General features: G+C 41.0%; 1 protein-coding gene across 2 annotated transcripts in view; it reads right to left on the reverse strand.

The window, feature by feature from the left end:
- The window catches only part of LOC122091718 (beta-glucosidase 42), a 168,786-nt gene that overhangs the window by 98,925 nt on the left and 49,397 nt on the right, over nt 1-20,464 (reverse strand). For both annotated transcript variants that reach the window (XM_042661817.1, XM_042661818.1), the window contains exons 7-8: nt 1,298-1,523; nt 863-978 (exon numbers count right to left, since the gene is read on the reverse strand). In XM_042661817.1, the coding sequence (XP_042517751.1) occupies nt 863-978; nt 1,298-1,523 (342 nt within the window). The remainder of the gene's footprint in view (nt 1-862; nt 979-1,297; nt 1,524-20,464) is intronic.

Below are 20,464 nucleotides of genomic sequence, written 5' to 3' on the forward strand. Positions count from 1 at the left end.
GTAAGTAGTGAACTGAACCTTCCCATCCCCCCATTGTTCCCTTATTATTTGCTTCATCCTCTTCTATTAAACCCCCCTTTTAGCCCATTGTTTGACCTTTATTTACCCACTGTTTTGCCTTAGACGTTGCTGATTTTCTTATTACAAGCATGACTGGTTTTGGAACATATAACATGGGATTCTTATCTATCTTTGGTGCTTATTAGGCTAATGTTAGAACCTAACTTTGCTTGCTGCTATGTTCCCTACCCCATATTCCCCTTTGACGCTTGAGTGAGTTTGTGTTTTTCTTCTTGGACTATTATTGCTCATTAGTCTCACTTTATTTTGCATGTCAATCTTATTTGCTGAGTTTCCCTTATCCTGTCCAACCCAAGTCCCTTGAGTTTACCCTACCTAGTTAGTTAATCTTGTAGGAAACCTAGTCACCTAGGAACCCCTACATCACTAATAACCTAGAAGTGGAAAGAACTAAAATTCCTTAACACCTAAAAATATAGCTTTTATGTGAAAAACAGAAAAATAAGTTCTTGATTGTGAGTTTTCTTTAATCCGAGACTCTCCACCTTGGTTCGATAGCCACATTTCAGGAGGAGAAGCTGGTAATGACCCATTGCGAAGGAAGTAGAACCATAGTTACCAAGCTAAACTTCTTAAATTCTTATAAATGTAAATTTGAATGGATAGAACTAAAGAGTGTAAAGTGGACCAGTTTTTCACTGGACATATACACATGCACAGAGGAAAAGAAAGGTTCTGAACAAATTACAGATCTGTAGTATTACTTCATTGACATTACCAGATGGGGTTTGCCAGGAATATAAACCACCAAATAACAGAAGTCTTGTGAAAGAGGAAATACCATCCAAGCTGAAAATCCAGGCGCCTGGCTGTTGCAATTTTATCTTCCATCTTATCTGAAAAAGCCTCTGCCCATTCACAATCAACCGCTAAGCCTATTTCACCACCTTGCTGACCCTATGAGAAGACAAACAAAGAATCCCATTGTGTCTGTGACCAGAGAAGCTTCAATGTAGAGAAAATCATCTCAAGCTTGGACAGGAAGTATCAAAAGGCCAAAAGGAACAGAACTAGAACACACTAATGAATTTAGGGGAAGTGTCCTCTGTCCAGGAGCATGGCTCCTACACATGCGCCAGACCCAATCAACGCCCCCCTTTTTGTTAAATCTATAGGGAGCTGGGAGGTCATTTTTCAGGGAGGAGAGAGACGGACAAAAGGGTGCAGGCGTGGGAACCACTCCCAGACAGGAAAATTTCTTCCATGAATTTATTACCTTAAATTTCCTTCGATATATAAAAACGGCTGTGGCATGAGCCAAGAGCTGGTAGCGTGCAGCCAAATATGGTTCAGTTGATGAATTTTCAGATCTTCCTGGAGCGAATATCCCAACACCGTATCCATTCACAGCAGTTTGGAGAGGCTCATTTATTGTGATCCAGTACTTTACTCTGTCTCCAAAACTTGCAAAGCAAGTTTCTGCATAGATTGAGAAGAATTTTCTGGATGTTCGCAAAACAAAAATTGGGGTCTTAATTATCACTGAAATACAAGCAGAAATAAATTTCTGTAAAAAAAACTTGAATACTCTCATATGTTCAGCATTCATTAAACAAAGTTCTTAAACAAAGATACATAAAGCCACCTTGAGGGGAAAACTAACATATTGCTAAAGGTCCACACTATTGAAGTATCAAGGGATCTAGTATTATGTGTAGGGAAAGCATGGTACAAGATTTCTCGAAATATCGGCAACATTTGCAAAACATTCAGTTTCACAGGCTGTTTAAACAAAACAATCTGCAATATATATTTTTGTTGAAGTTTTGACAACAGTTTTGCCAATATTTCGCATGACGGCTTTTTCCTGGCTTCGATTTCTGAACTAGGAAATGTAACACCCTGAATTTTGAAGCAGCTGACCTCCTGTGTCAGGACCTAGTTGGCACAAGGGCAATAGGCTGTCATGCTGGGAACCTACACGTACAGCAGTAGGAGGAGAAAATTGGTAAATTACTAGCCCAGTAGGAGTAAAATGGCCAGAAATATGAGGAATCAGTCTCACACATGGTGGACGTAGGACAGAGGTTTAGACTGCTGGAGGGCCAAAAATAATGCAACCGGCAAGATACCCTGTTGGCAAACCGGTCTGCCGGTTCGGGTAACAAAATGCTGGAAATTGGGTTTTTCCTCTGTGGGCCCCACCCCTTTGTAGTATGACTCTGCTCACACCATGTGTATAGGCATATTTAGGGATCCTAATTCATTGTTTACCTCAAAGGGCAGTAGGGTCCATAGTTGTCACGGCGCCAAGGCGAACCAAGGCGGTGGAGGGTTGTCTAAGCGCTTAGGCGAGAAGGCGCCCGCCTTAAGGCGAACTAGGCGAACAAGTGTTATTTTTTATTTTTCCTATTTTCTAACATTATTTAGTAAGTTATATATACATTGTATCATAAAAAATCAAGATTAAGCCACATCAAGTCATCAAAAATCAACATTTAGCCACATCAAATCATAAAAAATTAACATTAAGTCATATTAAGTTATAAAAAATCAATATTTAGAGAAATGCTCTTATTTTATAATAAGTTTGACTGGTCAAATGATTTTATTTTTACATGAGACTTTTTGTATTAGTTATAATATAAAACCAGCTTTCTAACAAGTCTAAGATTACTTAAATCTGAGTTGCAATGACAAAGTTATGCTTCAGTCAAACTTATTTTTAAGTGCGCGAATACTGTTAAAATCGCCTGAATGAAAATAATTTTATGAATATCAAAACAAAATATTTTTTTACCGGACTTTTGGTTTTTAGCAATGTTTTAACATGATAGAATTTATAAAATTTTCATAATTGAGAAAAACCCTAGCATTTAAAAGTTGAAAATCGTCCCTATAACCAAAATCCAGTTTTTGTTCTTGGACTGGGGGGTTGACTTTTTATCCTTTTGGAATTTGATTTTTAAACTATTTTTATTGGATTCAAACAGGGGGTATTTGCTTATTTATGAATAAAATATTAAGTAAATGAAATAACAAATATTAAAAACATTTACTTGAATGATATTTGGCATAAATAAGTGCCGAAACACAAGGCGACATGTAGTGCAACAAGGCGGCTGTCGCCTAGGCCCCAGGCAAACCGCCTGGACGCCTAGTCGTCGCCTTGGCGACGCCTTGGCAACTATGGTAGGGTCTAAGTGGTGTAATTAAATTTTAAAGTAATAAATAAACGAGGTTAATTCTTGGGGTATTTAGCCATTTGGCTGAATATAAGTGAATGGGGCTGCCACTATTTACCATTTCTACTGCAAAAATTTGATGGAACCAGAGAAGGGAGGAAGAGAAAGAAAGAGAAGAAGAAGAAGAAGAAGAAGGAGGAGGAGGGAAGAAGATGGGGCTGCTATCCTATTTCTGTTCAGCTACTGCTAGGGTTGTACAGAGCCCAGATGCTGATGTTGCCCCTGTATTCTTGATGTCCAAAGCAAAGCCTAGGTTTGCCAGTGTTGCTGCCACAACTAGAAATGAGGTCTGCAGCTGGACAGTTGCACCAAGACACTCCCTACTGTAGTTGCAGATTCCAAGAACTGAGATGAGGTAACTTCCCCTGACCTAACCGAGTGAATTTGTGGTAGGATAATTCTACCATTAGGTTAGGGTTAGCATTAATTACAATTGGAGGTAGGGAAATGGCTATGAGAACTCAGTTCAACTCCCTACAGCTAAAACCCTAGTTTTGGGAGCCAATTTATTGTGCAATCATCCCTAGAACCCTAGATCATAGGCAAGGATTAAAGTATCAGTATCGGTCACCATATCGGTCAACCAAAATTAAGATACGTATTAGAGGGTATCGTATCGTATCGTATCGGAGATACGCTATGATACACTAAAGATACGCACATAAATGGATAGGAAACACTTTTTTATACATTTGCATAAAAAATTTGTTAAAAAAAGCTATTGGTAACATATATTATGCATAAACACTAAATTGAGAGTATCGCATTAAGAATTCAAGGTTTGTAGTTGTCCCATAAATGTAAAATCCTTGTTCCCAACCTTGATTTCCACTTTTGTTAGAGAGAAATATGACTGGCAAAAACTTTGGAACAAAAACCCATCAAAAAATCATGTTTTTGAAAAATGACCCAACTTGGCCATTATATGACTCTAGCGCACTGTATCGATACGTATCATACCGTATCGGTATGTATCGACCGAAACATACATTTCACTCAATTTTATTTTTTCCATAGAGTATCGGTGTGTATCGATGTGTATCGTATTGTATCGGTGGTGTATCTGTTGGTGTACGATGTCTTGTATTCCGTCACAGTTTAACCCAGGGAGTACTAGTACAGCACCTTGACAGGCAGGACGGCGGTCCCACAAACCGGTTAGCTACCCATGGGGGTTGCAAGGGGGTAGGAGGCCCCCCCTGCATAGCAGGGGGTGTAGGAGGGCACCCGCTCGAATTTTTTATTTGAGGGCAATTGTGTACTTTCCGGATTAGGGTTTTTCGCTATATATTTATAGCGAGGGTTTCTTTCTCTACAATGCAAGCAATACTGAGAGGTGTGAGGGACGAGCGCTGTAACCCTATTCTCCATTGATAGTAAAACAGGATCTCATCTCACCGAGGGCGTAGGCAATCTTGCCGATCCTCATAAATCTGTGTGCATTGTTTGTTATTGTTTTTCCATTATCTTCTGCATCGTTTTAGGGTTGTGTTTCTATAGTATCGGTGTGTATCGTAGGATACGTATCAATACAAAAGGGTTTTAAAAATTTCATATGTCGTATCGATGTGTATCGTATCGGTAAGGGCCGATACGGTACGATACATACCGATACTGAAAACCCTGATCATAGGGATTTTCCCAATTGGGTAAAATTAAATGAAATTGGAGATGGGTTAAAGCCCTACATATGCTCAATTTGATTCAAGAATGGACAGAAGTTGTAATCGGGTTACCTGGGTAGGAAATTGGGAGAATTGAAACTCAATCGGCCCTGTGTTCAATGAATTGGGCTGCAATCAGCCAAATTGACTTGTCACCGAGACTGAGCATGACTTACAAAGTTTGTAGAGTGAATTTGGAGGCCCAGAAGTCAGGAAAATTGCCCCGGTAGATTCTATCCACCGGTGTTCACGAGCTGCCAGCCGGTTAGGCCAAACCATACCCACTGGTTGGGGTCTCAGAACCCTAAATGGTTGCTGGTTGGGTCTAGGTGCACCCTGTACAAGGGTTGGGGGGCCTGCTGATACATGTTTAGTGAGCTTAAGCCCTGTAAAGATGGTTGTGGTAGGGATCACAGAGCTCAAATCCTATCACTGAACTGGCTAAGAGAACTCTGCCATAGTTAGGGGATGTCCATAGGGAATGTAAGACCATGCCCTTTATAGTGAATAGTATAGAGAGCAAAAAAGAATGTGTTGGGAATCAGCCCAGTCAGCTGAGGGCTGTGACAACTCACAGGTTACCTCTGATGGGTGTCTGATGACCCAAGTACTATGTGGATTGGTCTGGTTAGACAAATAGAAACCCTAAGATTGTGTGGGTTAAATTAGAGGCCTACACCTAAATTAAAAGCTAAACTAGTTACTAGGTCACTGTTGGGAGAGATGCTGGTCTAGAATCAATGCCTCTGTCCAACAGTTGGTCTGAATTCTAGTGAGGGAATTCAACAGGAGTTTAGAGAATTGGGCTATCTTTAGACAACGAATAATAAAACTAACTTGAAATATTAATTGTTTAACTAGGCAACTAAAATACTCGGTAAGAATACGCGTGGACGGGAATACAACGAAAAGGCATCAGATTTGGGTATCAGGTGAGTGGGTGATTGTTTTATTTTAAAGAATGATTTTATATGCTTTTATGTTTCCGCATGCTCATGTGTAATGTGTTGGAAACCCTATTTTGGATTTATTTTATATATATATATATATATATATATTGCACATGTTGTATGATTTCACCGACTTTGATGTGACCAAGGTTTTGTGGATGTGTAGTATGATAGTTGTGTGGTGATGGTTGTAATATTGACGGTCTGAGGCACGGTGTGGCCGAGGTTCTTTCCAGTACTGTGGGCTCAGAGGTCAGTGTTATAGTTGTGGCCACAGATGTGTGTTGGATGCTATGATTGATATGGATGCATGTAGATGCATATGGTTAGGATCACATCCCAGTGCTATAACCCCCTGCCAATAGGGATAAGGTATTGGCTAATCCCACTCGGTGGTAGGTCGCGGAGGACTACTATGCCTGGATACGACATACTGTATCCTGAGAGGGCACAACATGGTACGACGTATTGCGCGCATAACTGTCAGATAGCATGTGAGACCAATGACGGTGTGGGATTCTGGGACATTGGCTATTAGGGGTTACTATTTAGGGGTTGCCTCGGGGACCAAGGTTCTTTCTGGGACTGGATGACTCCTGCTTGCAACTAGCTTGTATCTCTGAGGCCCGACGTACTGGGAAGGGGATACCACCTATGTTGCTTATAGCACTTATACCCACATATTGAGACCTAGTAATTAGAATGGATATTATTAATAAAATAGATTATGTGGCTATGCATCTGTGGATATTATTGTGTGTTGGCATTATGATGTTGTGTGTGCTTGCATGCTCACCCCTCATTGGGCTTATAAAGCTCACCCTTTGTGGATTTATGTTTTTAGATGGTGGAATCTGAGCTGGAGTGGATTGAGACTCGGCAATGGTTGTAAGGTAGTGTTAGTGAGACATGTGGTGGAGGACTAAGATTTCCTTTGCTTTAAGGTTTTATTATTATGCTTGTAAGATGTAATTATATTATGGTAATTGTGAATTATAATTCAGCTGTCTAATTATTATTTATCATTTAGAGTTGATCACCATGGGTTATGTAAAATATAAATTTTCCCTTGATTGCATACTTTAATTTGGTAGAAGATTTTTGTACTTGTGTAAGTTCATCTCTACATTAGATCCTGGTGGTTCAAGCTAACTGGTACGGTAAGGTATCCAGTGCCGCATACCTTGGCCTAATTTGAGGTAGGGTGTGACATTAAACTAAGTTTTCTTGCTATCCTGGCCAAATCATTGCCATACAAACTTGGAACCAGTGCTTGGGCACTGAGTAGTAGAGGAACGCAGTGGAAGCGAGCGACGATTTTCTGCATTGGTGGAAGATTTATGAAGATCCAAAGTTGGAGAAATATCTCCCCTAAGTTAGTGTACCTGTATTATGCTGATGATCTCATTTATAGAGCTGCTGTGGAGGACTTCGAGCGTTTCTTCCGCCGCATTATGACATGGCCAGATTTTTTGCAATAGTTGGAGGATAACTTGGTTCGTCAGCAGCAGTAGCAGCATTCTAATGGTTATGAGCTTCGCCAGAATTTGTTTTGGTCCAAGGAGTCTAGGACTCTATGTGGAGATAGGGATGACTCATTGATTGTATTGTACTATTGTTGACTCTGAAGTATGTGACTCTTTGTAACAAGCCATGTATGAGACATGATTGGTCACATTAGAGAATGTATACAACTTCAAATATTTGAACCTAATTAGATGGTTGGTCTGTCCAGGAGAGAGAAGGATTGGAGAGCAAGAAATTATGGAAATTCTGGACAGAACTGAAAGTAAAACTAAAGCTGATACGTGTAAGAACTTGAGCAAATCAAGAAATAATGGAAATTCTGGACAGTGGAAAGTAAAACTAAAGCTGATACATGTAAGAACTTGAAAATCAAGAAATTATGGAAATTCTGGACAGAACGGAAAGTATAACTAAAGCTGATACCTGTAAGAACGTGAGCAGACCAATAACGCCTTGAATAGTTGAAAAGAGGAGGAGAAGAAACCACCATGATGAGAAGGGGCAGCATGCTCCACGATGGGGAAGAAGAAAAAAACCAGAACTGTTCTCCAATCTATATACCTCCATTGGTCTAGTATCTTCGTCATCCCTCCCCCAACCATAAAAGCCATTGAGTCTCTCATCAGCTCTTTCCTTTGGAAAGGAACCGATTCCACCAGATTCCTCCGCCCCTCCAGCCGGAATTCTGTCTACCTCCCCAAATCCGAGGGAGGGCTAGGCCTCAGGCACATTAAAGACATGAACAATGCAAGCATCCTCAAATTGATTTAGAGAATTGCCTCCAAGCATAACAGCATCTGGGTCTCCTGGGTTTACTCCTACCTCCTCAAATCCAATTCCATTTGGTCTGCAATTCCCCACCCAGACTCCTTTTGGGGTTGGAGATGTATCCTCTGCCTCAGACCCTTAGCCCTCGAGGCAATCTCCTATTCCATAGGAAATGGAGCCTCTACTTCTCTTTGGCTGGACCCCTGGAATCCCTCAGAAGTCCTCAGGATTGGATGTAACACCCTGATTTTAGAACCCCAGCCTTGGTAACAGAATGTGGTAGATAAGGGTATAGGGGGGAAGGATTTATAATTAAGATTGTAAATGAGAGTACAGGGGAGAAAAAGGAATTCCTCCATTGGTCTAGTATCTTCGTCATCCCTCCCCCAACCATAAAAGCCATTGAGTCTCTCATCAGCTCTTTCCTTTGGAAAGGAACCGATTCCACCAGATTCCTCCGCCCCTCCAGCCAGAATTCTGTCTACCTCCCCAAATCCGAGGGAGGGCTAGGCCTCAGGCACATTAAAGACATGAACAATGCAAGCATCCTCAAATTGATTTAGAGAATTGCCTCCAAGCATAACAGCATCTGGGTCTCCTGGGTTTACTCCTACCTCCTCAAATCCAATTCCATTTGGTCTGCAATTCCCCACCCAGACTCCTTTTGGGGTTGGAGATGTATCCTCTGCCTCAGACCCTTAGCCCTCGAGGCAATCTCCTATTCCATAGGAAATGGAGCCTCTACTTCTCTTTGGCTGGACCCCTGGAATCCCTCAGAAGTCCTCAGGATTGGATGTAACACCCTGATTTTAGAACCCCAGCCTTGGTAACAGAATGTGGTAGATAAGGGTATAGGGGGGAAGGATTTATAATTAAGATTGTAAATGAGAGTACAGGGGAGAAAAAGGAATCTTAAAGTAAGTTAAGGAAGGGCTTGAGAGTGCCTACATGAGTGGGGAAGGGTGCCATATGAGGTGAGGTACCTTAGCCAGAAGACTGGACAGCAGATGGGCAAAAAGAGGCTAACTGGCTAGAGAGCGCCTCTGGCCAGCCAGCCTGCCGGTTCAGGTAGCAAATATCCAGAATTAGTGTTTTTCCTCTGTGTGCCCCACACACCTCTCTAATAGGTGAACCCCTTCTCCTCTAGTACATCTACTGGTATTACAACTTAGTATAAAGAAGTGTACCTAATGAGATATATATATATATATATAATATGTATATAATTCTCCACCAAAGAGGCTTAAAGCCAAGTCGGTGGAGGAGAGTTATGTACAGGTGGGGATACCACCGAATGCCACTTTAAAACCACCTTTTTACTTGACTTGCACAGCAAGAAGAGGAGAGCACGAAGAAGGAGAAGAAGAAAAAGGGAAGGAAGAAAGAGAAGAGGAGAAGGAAATAAGGAAGATTCAAGGGCAGTTTCCACCCCCTTTCTGCTGTATGGTACGGTGGACAGCAAGGAGAGGAGAAGAAGAAGAAGAAGAGTGAGGGAAATTAAGGAAGAGCTAACTCACCTAAGGCATACTTGGGATAAATTGTATCACAAGTGTTGATCTTTGTTTCTTAGAGTATATGGTAAAATCTGTAATAGGGTATTGAATTATTCTAATTGGAATTTCTTAATAAGCTAGGGTTTCATCAATCTATAGGAAATAAATAGGAATTTAGCTGCTATAACCTTGGATTTCTAAATTTTGGGTGAAGCCCTAATTGATTATGCCATATTTAGTATGTAATTGAATGAATTTTACTGGATTGGAAGAGTTCCACTAAATTTTAGTGAATTCCATGGAATCCTAATTGGAAACTGAAATCTAGATAGAATTTCACCCAAAAATACTTGTTAGAAAGTAGAATTGACCCAAAGATGGAACTCGAATTTAGCTATCAGACCAGGGTATGCTTCACAGCAACCTAAGAAACTCAGAGCAAGAAAGCAGAATCGAATTCTGCAGGTTTTGGCGCAACCGGTGGGAGACTACCGGCCGGCCGGTCAGCTCCAGTGTCTCCAGCCGGTTAGGCTTCCAGAGACTAAAATGACTCCAGAATTGATCTAAAACCTGTTGGACCTGCTAAGGACCTATTAAATACCTAAAAAGGGGACAGTGTGCCCAACTACAGGAGTGAAAGGGGAGACCTTAAAGTGAACCTAAGCAGAAAGTGAACAGACAAGAATAACCCTATCTAGTCTAGATTGATAGTAAAGGTTAATTATATAAATTGATCATTCTATGTTATGAACATTGATAAATTGGTACACAATCATATATATAGGAACCTAAATCACCCGGCAAGGATACACGGTGATGGGAATTCAACAGTAACAATTGGATTTTGGGTTTCAAGTGAGTGGTTGTTTGATTTTTTTTACGGAGTGTTTCTTTTATATTTTTCTTAATGCATGCTCATGTGTACTATGGTTGTGTTTTGGATGTATTTTCATATAACAATTATATATATATATATTGCACATGTGGCATGGTTTTACCGATATTGTCATGTGATCGAGGTTTTGTGGATGCATAGTTATAGATGAGTGGTAATGATTGTAATATCAACGATCTGAGTCACAGTTTGGCCAAGGTGCATTTCTGGTACCGTGGGCTCAAAGGTCGGTATTACAGTGATGGCCACCGATGTATGATTGATTGCTATGGAGGCATATAGAATGCATATGGTTAGGATTCACATACCCCGGTGCTACACCCCTTGCCAGTAGGGGGTTAGGTACTGGCTAATCCCAAAGGGTGGTATGTTGTTGAGAGTACGACATACTGTACTTAGAGGCGAATACAGCACGGGTAACCAATTGTGTAGGATTCCGGGACCGTGGCTGTCCATAGCATGAGTGACCGAGGTGTAGGATTCCGGGACCTGCAGACTTCCGCTTGCAGCGAGCTTGTATCCCTAAAGCCCGACGTACTAGGGAGGGGATGCTAGCACCTATACCATATGATGGAACCTAGTAATGGAATAGGGAAGTAATAAATAAATGGATTCATATGCATTATATATGTATGTGCTTTGCATTGCATCCTTTGTTGTGTGTATTTATATGCACACATCTCGCGGGCTTGTGAAGCTCACCCCCTGTTGATTACTATTTTTAGATGGTGGAACCGGTGTTGAGGCAGGATTGGACTTTGGCAGCGGTTGTGAGGCTCGTGTCTGCAAGACACCAGGAGGCTGATGGACATCACTTCAGTTATTTCAATTATTACTTTTGATGTAAATATTGATGACATATGTAAGATGTAAATATTATACTTACAAATGAATATTGCATATTTGTAATTTATCACTTAAGTACATCACTAGTGATATTTGTATGATCTTATTAGCGTACTCTGATTGTAGTTGTGATCTTGGCGGCATTTGTCAAATTATGGTACTGCATCTATGATCCTGGGTATAGTAGGATGACTAGGTTTGGAATCCAGTGCCGCATACCTTGGCCTAATATGACGCAGGGTGTGACAGAATGATATCAGAGCGTGATGCTCTGTCTTAATTCACAAATGCACGAGATCTTAGGATATACTGGTGATGAATAGGGTTAACTATAAAAGCTTCAAAATAAATGCATAACTTTTAGTACACCCTATAGGAGACTAGCCTAGGCACAAAAACCATTCATTGACAATAATTCAAGAGCATAACTCTTGAACATAGTTGAACAAATAAAATGTAACAAGATAACAATTGGAACATTAAAAATAAAACTGTATTGCAAGTTAAGATTTGAGAATTTGGTTGATGTGGGTCGATGCCATCTACCAGAGGATTGAGCAGATGATCTTTCTTTTTCCCTAATGTGCTTTCAATTTTCTATATGGACTATAAAATATGTTGTGTGGTCATATGGTATGTCTTAATCATTTGGGAGATTCATCGGTCTGCTCATTTCATAAGAGAATTCCCAAATGCCGAAGCGTACCCATCCCCAAGATGACCCGCAACTGCAAAAACACAGTCATACCCAGAGGGCAAATTTTAACCCTTTACATGAATCTAAATATGAGAGTGAGAATGAGATAATAGCTACATCCCTTGAGCCACCTCCAACAACCGTGATAACAACTCAGGATGTGGCTGCCATTGTCAGTGATGTGATGCAAGGTATCCAACAAAGCCTTCAACAACAACAAAGAGAGGTCCAGCGACAAAATAGGGTCATGACAACTAAGGTAGCTACAGCTGTCCATTCCAAGGAAACACCTGTGGTACAACCCCATATTGTGCAGTCTACACCATCTGCTCCTGTTCCTTCACTACCTATTGCACCAGGAGTTCCGACTACTGCACAACCAGTCAATGGTCAGTTACCTCAACCAGTGTTAGTGATATCACCTGGTCAGCATACTCTAGAAACAGTTGCACTAGTGTGGATGGAAATTTCCAATTTAATGGAGAAATTCTAGAAATACAGGCCTCCCTACTTTAGTGGTGTGACCCAAGACCCATTGGCACCAGCCAAATGGATTGAAGGTGTGGGAAAGGCGTTTATAATATTGGGTTGCACTGATGAATAGAAGATAATTTGTGCTACCTATTAATTACAGGATGAAGCCTATGCGTGGTGGAAGGCCACAAAGCCTATATTGACAACTACTCACCCAATCCTACTTGGGAGCAATTTGTTGAGGCTTTCTATGGAAACTACTTCCCAGAGAGAGTTCATGACTTTAACTCAAGGCCCAAGATCTATTCTCGAATATCAGCTGAAGTTTGAAGACCTGTACTATTTTGCACCAGAGCATGTGAAAACAGATAGAGCTAAGGCCAAGAAGTTCGAAAAAGGTCTAAGGCCAGAGATTGGTGCATTATTGGTCGCACATCAATTGCAGACCTATGCAAAGGTGGTTGAAACAGCCAAGTCTATAGAAGACAAACAGGAAGAAAAGTACCATGCTCAAGCACTAAGAAGAATAAATACACCATCAAATGGTAGAAATCTCACCAGGGTAATCAGAGGACCCCATACTACTCCAACTACACTTTAGTAGTAGTGTTACATCAGCCAATGGGTTTGCTTTAATGTTTTCGATGCAATCAATTTGGGCATAAGGTTAGATCATGTCCCCAGAAGAAGCGGTGTTTTGTATGTAAACAGTTTGGGCATATAGCCAAATATTGCCCTTAAGAAATGCCAGAAGATTCATATATGAATCCCTCAACATCAACAGCTCATCCACTGCTTCAGATGCAATAAGGTATCAGAATGCATGAAGGGGGAGGCATTCACAAATGACAGTGGACTAAGCCAAGACTACGTTTGAAGTGATCATAGGTATGTTGTAGGTATGGATAACATTTTACTCTGTATTACTGAATACCTGATGCATCCCATTTATTTAACACTCTACTATGCATTATTGGAAAATGATGCATCACTTTGTTGTATCATTAATGCAAGCTACTAAACTGCATAAGTTAAAGAGTCTGGCACAAGTTGATGGATGGTATCCTACTAGTGAGGATACAAGTTACCGTGTTCCATCCATATACTCAGACCTAAGCCAACTGAGCAAATTAGAGATGGAATGGCTATCTACCTACAGAGTCCGGGTGATGTGCAGACTTACAACTTAAGAAAGTAAGGTGAAGAGAGCTAAAAAGGATACTGATGTCGACACCATAGATGAAGAAGATGCTAGGTAAGGGTTGCGAAGCATACCTAGACTTCGCAATGACCTAAAAATGAGAGCTACACCATGTGTGTAAAGTTTTGGAAATAAGGATAAGAATGGTGTCAGTATCAGGAGGTACTAAGTCCAAGTGGCACTGTATGAATAACATCATACAATGATTGCAGACATGATTCCTTTACTTCACTGACTATCTTTGAGTTGTGAACACGTTGTCATAACGCCTAGGCAACGATTTGGCATCCTGGCGAAAAAAATAGGTTTATGACAGTGCTACAATTTACGTGACTCACAAATGGTGGTCGCCATTGACTGATAGGCATGACCATGGCACGGCCATGGACGCCAGGTCACGCCTGATTCACTAGGCAGACGATATTTTTGTAAAATGCAGGGTGATTTTGATAGGACTATGTTAATTTTTGATGATTTGATGTTGCTTAATGTTGGGTTTATATGTTATAGGGTATATATTGTAGGCTTGTAGCATGCTAAATAACTTTAGAAAATAGGGAAAATAAAAAATGACACATGGGCGATTTGACCGCCATGGCAACGCCATAATGAGCAATTCATCGCCAAATCGATTAGCCACCCCTCCACCACCTTGGATCGATTTGACGTCGTGACAACTATGGGCAAGGATGAGTTCATTTGCAATTATCATTGATCAAGAGTGGCATTCACGGTGACTCCGACTATAAGTACCAAAAAGGCAGATGAAGTAGTATGAGTGTTCTCCCTAGAAAGAAGTGAGAATGGTATTAGGAAGCTAATACCTAAAATGTTGTCTGCCACCCGATAGATCCACTATCGCTATTGAATCAGAAAGACAAGGGTAGTATCAGATATGTGGAATAGTGAGAATGGTAACAGATTCAAGTGAATAGACCTGAGATCAAGTTGTATGGGTGATTAAAGAAAAAGAAAATAATTTATGAGGTAAGAATGTGAAGAAACATTATGGACTATTGAGGATCTGAATGACATGATCATTTAATATATGTCTGAGCATAAGAAGAAATGATATGAAAATTAAAGCATGATACCTGTAATTGTGATGATCTAAATTCTGAACTATAGTGTAATGTGGATAATAGGACATTGGTGGAATAATGAGAATACTTAGCATGCTTAAATGTAGTGTGAGGTCAAACAGCGTGAATGGAGTTATGGAAGTTTGATTGCATAAAGTCGGAAGCCAAATAAATGATGGAATATTATCTTGGGTATTTGATGAAAACTATAAAATAAAAGTAAAAAGAAAAAGGGGATATATTATAGAGAAAATTGCATTGCCACCCCCTGAACTTGGTCCTTATTCAATGCCACCCCCTGAACTTTGGTCCTTATTCAATGCCACCCCCTGGACTTTTCGAAACACCAAAGACACCCCCTGAAAATTCAAACAATTTCAAATCAGTCCCTGCCATTAGCCGACCGTGTTAAGTGAATGAAAGTCTGTTAGTTTTTTTTACAAAATGCCCAAAACATCCCCAACTATTGTGAGAGGACAATATTGCCCTCCCTTTCCCTTCTTATTCTAAACCCACTCTCCCTCTCACTCCTCACTCATACGAACAAGGAAGAAGAAGAAAACCTACAACTTGACCGCTCCCCTCCAGCGTGCGATTTTCAGACCATCTCCCCACCGGTGTGCGATTCCCTTCTTCTAAACCCACAATCTCCCTCTCACCCCTCACTCATACGAACAAGGAAAGCCCCATACCGTAGAGAAGACAACCTGCAACTTGACCACTCCCCTCCGGCGTGCGATTCTCAAACCATATCCCCACTGGTGTGCGATTCTCAGACCATCTCCCCACTGGCGTGCGAACCTCTCCTCTCCGGTGACTTGTCTGTCCAAAGTATTTAAGGGTTCTTCATCAAGGAAGTCTCATTAATACTTAGTTCTCTGAGTGAACCACTAGTTCCTCAAAAGTCTAAACTAAGCAGATCCATTGGAAATTATAAGTGATTCCATCACCTAGCAAAAGAACCAAGGAGCAATAATCATTTTAACTTTTAACGCTTCAAGCAAGAATGATTGAACAGAAGAAAGTTACATTTCCAGGAGAAAGGAATTGGTCTTTGTCACTTAAGAAAGTATTTTTTATTCTTTCATCAGAGAAGCATATATCAGATTCAAAAGATCATCGACCTTGTAAGATTAAGTATGAATAAATTGGCGTTAATAAATAGTTTCTCAGGATTAACCAGCCACTCAATTGAAGCAAATCAATATTCTGATCTATTGAAGAGTAAACTCTTGGTCATGGCTCTCTTTCAGTCAAGTATCTTGGTCTCCTGCTCATCCCCGCCAGGCTCTCTGGTCACCACTGCCCCCAATCCTAGACCTCCTTCGGAAAAGACTTCAGCTGTGGAAGAGTAAACTCTTATCCTATGCTGGAAGGCTCGAGCTTGCTAGATCAGTCCTCTAATCTATGTATCTTTATTGGTGTTGAATCTTTGTCCTTCCCTCCTCCACTATCAAAGCAATTGAAGCTCTCATTTGCTCCTTTCTCTGGAAAGGCTCAGACACCACAAAGTTCCTTCATCCCATCAATTGGAAAAGTGTTTGCCTTCCTAAATCTAAAGGAGGTCTGGGCCTTAAGCGAATCAAAGACATGAATTCTTTGGGTATTCTCAGACTCATCTGGAGAATTGTGTCTAAGCAAAATAGTATATGGGTTTCATGGGTTTACTCTTACCTTTTAAGAAATGATTCCCTTCGGTCTACTTCTCCTGGCCCAGAAACATCTTGGATTTGGCGAGGTATCCTTAGCCTCAGACCCTTGGCTTTAAATGTCATTTCCTACTCCATTGGCAGAGGTAACTCCACCTTTCTCTGGCTTGACCCCTGGCACCTAAACCGTCCAATTCTCCATGATATCAGCCCTAGAATCATCTATTCCATAGGACTAGACCGTCTAGCCACTGTCTCCTCCATCATCCGGAACGACGTTTGGGCTCCCCCTCACTCCCCCCCCTTGGCCAGCATCTGGTCTAGCCTAACTCCTATTGTCCCAGACCTCAGAGATAGAGATGACTCTATCACTTGGAACCCTTCCCCCTCTAAAATCTTTACCTCTTCTTCTGCCTGGAACTTAGTGAGAACATCTACCTCTCTGCTTCCATGGAGAAGACTCATCTGGTTCAAAGGAAACATCCCTCGCCACAGCTTCACGGCTTGGCGTGCCCTTTCCAGCTGCCTTCCCACCCAGTTCTTCCTTAACCATAGACACATCCATGCCCAAACGCCTGTTGCCTTTGCTGGAATGGAAATGAGGATGTTGATCACTTGTTCTTTGACTGCCCATTCTCCGCAATCATTTGGAAAAAAGTACTTCGTAGCTATTGGCCCTCTAGCAGGAGATCACTTCCCTTCAGTAAAGAGTGGATATGGATGTATATGACATACCGGGGGTCCTCTATTTGTGACATTGCTGGAAAGCTTGCATTTTGTGCTACCATTAACCACCTATGGATGGAAAGGAATCTTCGAAGATGGACCTCCAAATCCCATTCTTATGATCAGATTTGGAATGTCATCTATTTTGATGTGTCTACAAAGCTAGTATACTTGCCCCACCGTCCAGTTAGAGACTCCCCAAGGAACAGGCTCATTATTGTCTCCTAGGGACTCCCTCCATCTATCATCTTCTCCCCCCCCCCAATTGATGGATTGTATCATTGAGTAGTGTGGTTCCCCCCCCCTTTTTTTGCGGTTGGGCTTGCCCTTTCTTGTCTCTTTGTGAGGCCTTTATTGTATATTCTTTCTTTCCTTTAATATAGTTTAATTCATCTAAAAAAAATATTCTGATATATTACCAACTTATTCATAAAGAGAGATCACGTACCTTGGCTTTGGGGATTACTTGAACGGAAATCTGTTGGCCCTTGAGCTCACCTTTCTTGAACTTAGCAACACAAGTATAACCAAAATGCCCACGCCCAACCTCATCCCCCAGCTCATACTTACTGGCAAAGTACTTGGAGAATCCAAAGGTCTTAACAAGTCCGACAACGCCCTCCGACTCATTCCCTTCAGGTATGGAGTGCCAACACCATCCGTATGTGCTTGGCAGGTGACGGAGGCGGGAAGGGACACTTGAAGAACCTACTCGGTGTAGATTTTTAGCTAGGATTTGCAAGAGATTTCTTCAAGAAAAAGTAATAAGCGGGGCTTGGACTGTAAAAAGGGAAGAAAGGAGACTTCTTTACGGCCTCCAGATCCTCTTTCTGCTGTTGTTAATGCTGCTGCTGCTGCTGGGGTGGTGATTGTTGATGTTGTTGATGATTCTCAGTTCCTCCATTAACTGTATCAGTCGGAGGAGTCTTGAGAGGGAGAGTGTGGGTTTAGAATAAGAAGGGAAAGGGAGGGCAATATTGTCCTCTCACAATAGCTGGGGGTGTTTTGGGCATTTTGTAAAAAAACTAAGACTTCCATTCGCTTAACACGGTCGGCTAATGGTAGGGACTGATTTGAAATTGTTTGAATTTTCAGGGGGTGTCTTTGGTGTTTTGAAAAGTCCAGGGGGTAGCATTGAATAAGGACCAAAGTTCAAGGGGTGGCAATGCAATTTTTTCGATATTATAATATGATTAATAGATTAACTTGGGAGAAATGCTATGGAAATGATAAGGAAATAGAATCCACATGTATGGTTTTCGAAAGTGAAACTGTGGATCAACTAATACAGAATCAATGTGAAATTCTAGGACTTTATGAATCTTTACAGAGATCAGATCTAAGTATCTTGGTAAGATACATTAGAGAGGTAGGAATAATAATTGTATGTGTGATGAGATAATAGGGTTGATATTGGAAAATACTGGAAAGTAAGGAGTAGAATGGTATGATGATTTTACAGTTCTCGAGGAATTAAGGACATAAATGGATAAGGGACCAGTATGGCCAATGGGTATGTTTATGTATGTTGCTGAAATTAGATTGTACAACCATGACAGGGCCAAGTTAGCAACACTGAGTGGAAATCCGATGTTATAACCCAGTGGATAAAGAGTAATGTTAAAGTGAATAGGACTGATATAGACTTACAAATTTCGATGACAAAATTTTTGTAAGGAGGGGAGAAATTGTGACACCCTGATTTTAGAACCCCAACCTTAGTAACCGAAAGTTGGAGAGAAGGGTATTGGTGGGAAGGATTTATAATTAAGATTGTAAATGAGAGAACAGGGGAGAAAAAGGAATCTTAAAGCAAGTTAAGGAAGGGCTTGAGAGTGCCTACATGAGTGGGGAAGTGTCCCACATGAGGTGAGGTACCTTAGCCAGAAGACTGGACAGCAGAGGGCCAAAAAGAGGCTAACCGGCTGGAGAGCCTCTGGCCAGCCGGCCTGCCGGTTCGGCTAGCAGAACACCCAGAATTGGTGTTTTTCCTAAGTGGGCCCCACGCACCTCTCTAATAGGTGAACCCCTTCTCCTCTAGTACGTCTACTGGTATTACACCTTAGTATAAAGAAGTGTACCTAATGAGGTATGTATACATAACAAAGTATATATGTAAATTATAAAGAGCTATACATAAAGATTATATGTATATAATTCTCCACCAAAGAGGCTTAAAGCCAAGTCAGTGGAGGAGAGTTATGTACAAGTGGGGATACCACCGAATGCCACATTAAAACCACCATTTTACTTATCTTGCACAGCAAGAAGAGGAGGAGAGCACGAAGAAGGAGAAGAAGAAAAAGAGAAAGAAGAAAGAGAAGAAGAAAAGAGAAGAGGCAAAGGAAATAAGGAAGATTCAAGGGCAGTTTCCACCCCCTTTCTGCTGTATGGTACGGTGGACAGCAAGAAGAGGAAAAGAAGAAGAAGAAGAAGAAGAAGAAGAAGAGTGAACGAAATTAAGGAAGAGCTAACTCACCTAAGGCATACTTGGGATAAATTGTATCACAAGTAAGTGTTGATCTTTGTTTCTTAGAGTATATGGTAAAATCTGTAATAGGGTTTTGAATTATTCTAATTGGAATTTCTTAATAAGGGTTTCATCAATCTATAGGAAATAAATAGGAATTTAGCTGCTATAACCTTGGATTTCTAAATTTTGGGTGAAGCCCTAATTGATTATGCCATATTTAGTATGTAATTGAATGAATTTTACTGGATTGGAAGAGTTCCACTAAATTTTAGTGAATTCCATGGAATCCTAATTGGAAACTGAAATCTAGATGGAATTTCACCCAAAAATACTTGTTAGAAAGTAGAATTGACCCAAAGATGGAACTCGAATTTAGCTATCAGACCTGGGTATGCTTCACAGCAACCTAAGAAACTCAGAGGAAGAAAGCAGAATCGAATTCTGCAGGTTTTGGCGCAACCGGTGGGAGACTACCGGCCGGCTGGTCAGCTCCAGTGTCTCCAGCCGGTTAGGCTTCCAGAGACAAATGATTCCAGAATTGATCTAAAACCTGTTGGACCTGCTAAGGACCTACTAAATACCTAAAAAGGGGACAGTGTGCCCAACTACAGGAGTGAAAGGGGACCTTAAAGTGAACCTAAGCAGAAAGGGAACAGACAAGAATAACCCTATCTAGTCTAGATTGATAGTAAAGGTTAATTATATAAATTGATCATTCGATGTTATGAACGTTGATAAAATGGTACACAATCA

Source organism: Macadamia integrifolia, chromosome 10 (assembly GCF_013358625.1).
Source record: "Macadamia integrifolia cultivar HAES 741 chromosome 10, SCU_Mint_v3, whole genome shotgun sequence".
Taxonomy (NCBI): domain Eukaryota; kingdom Viridiplantae; phylum Streptophyta; class Magnoliopsida; order Proteales; family Proteaceae; genus Macadamia; species Macadamia integrifolia.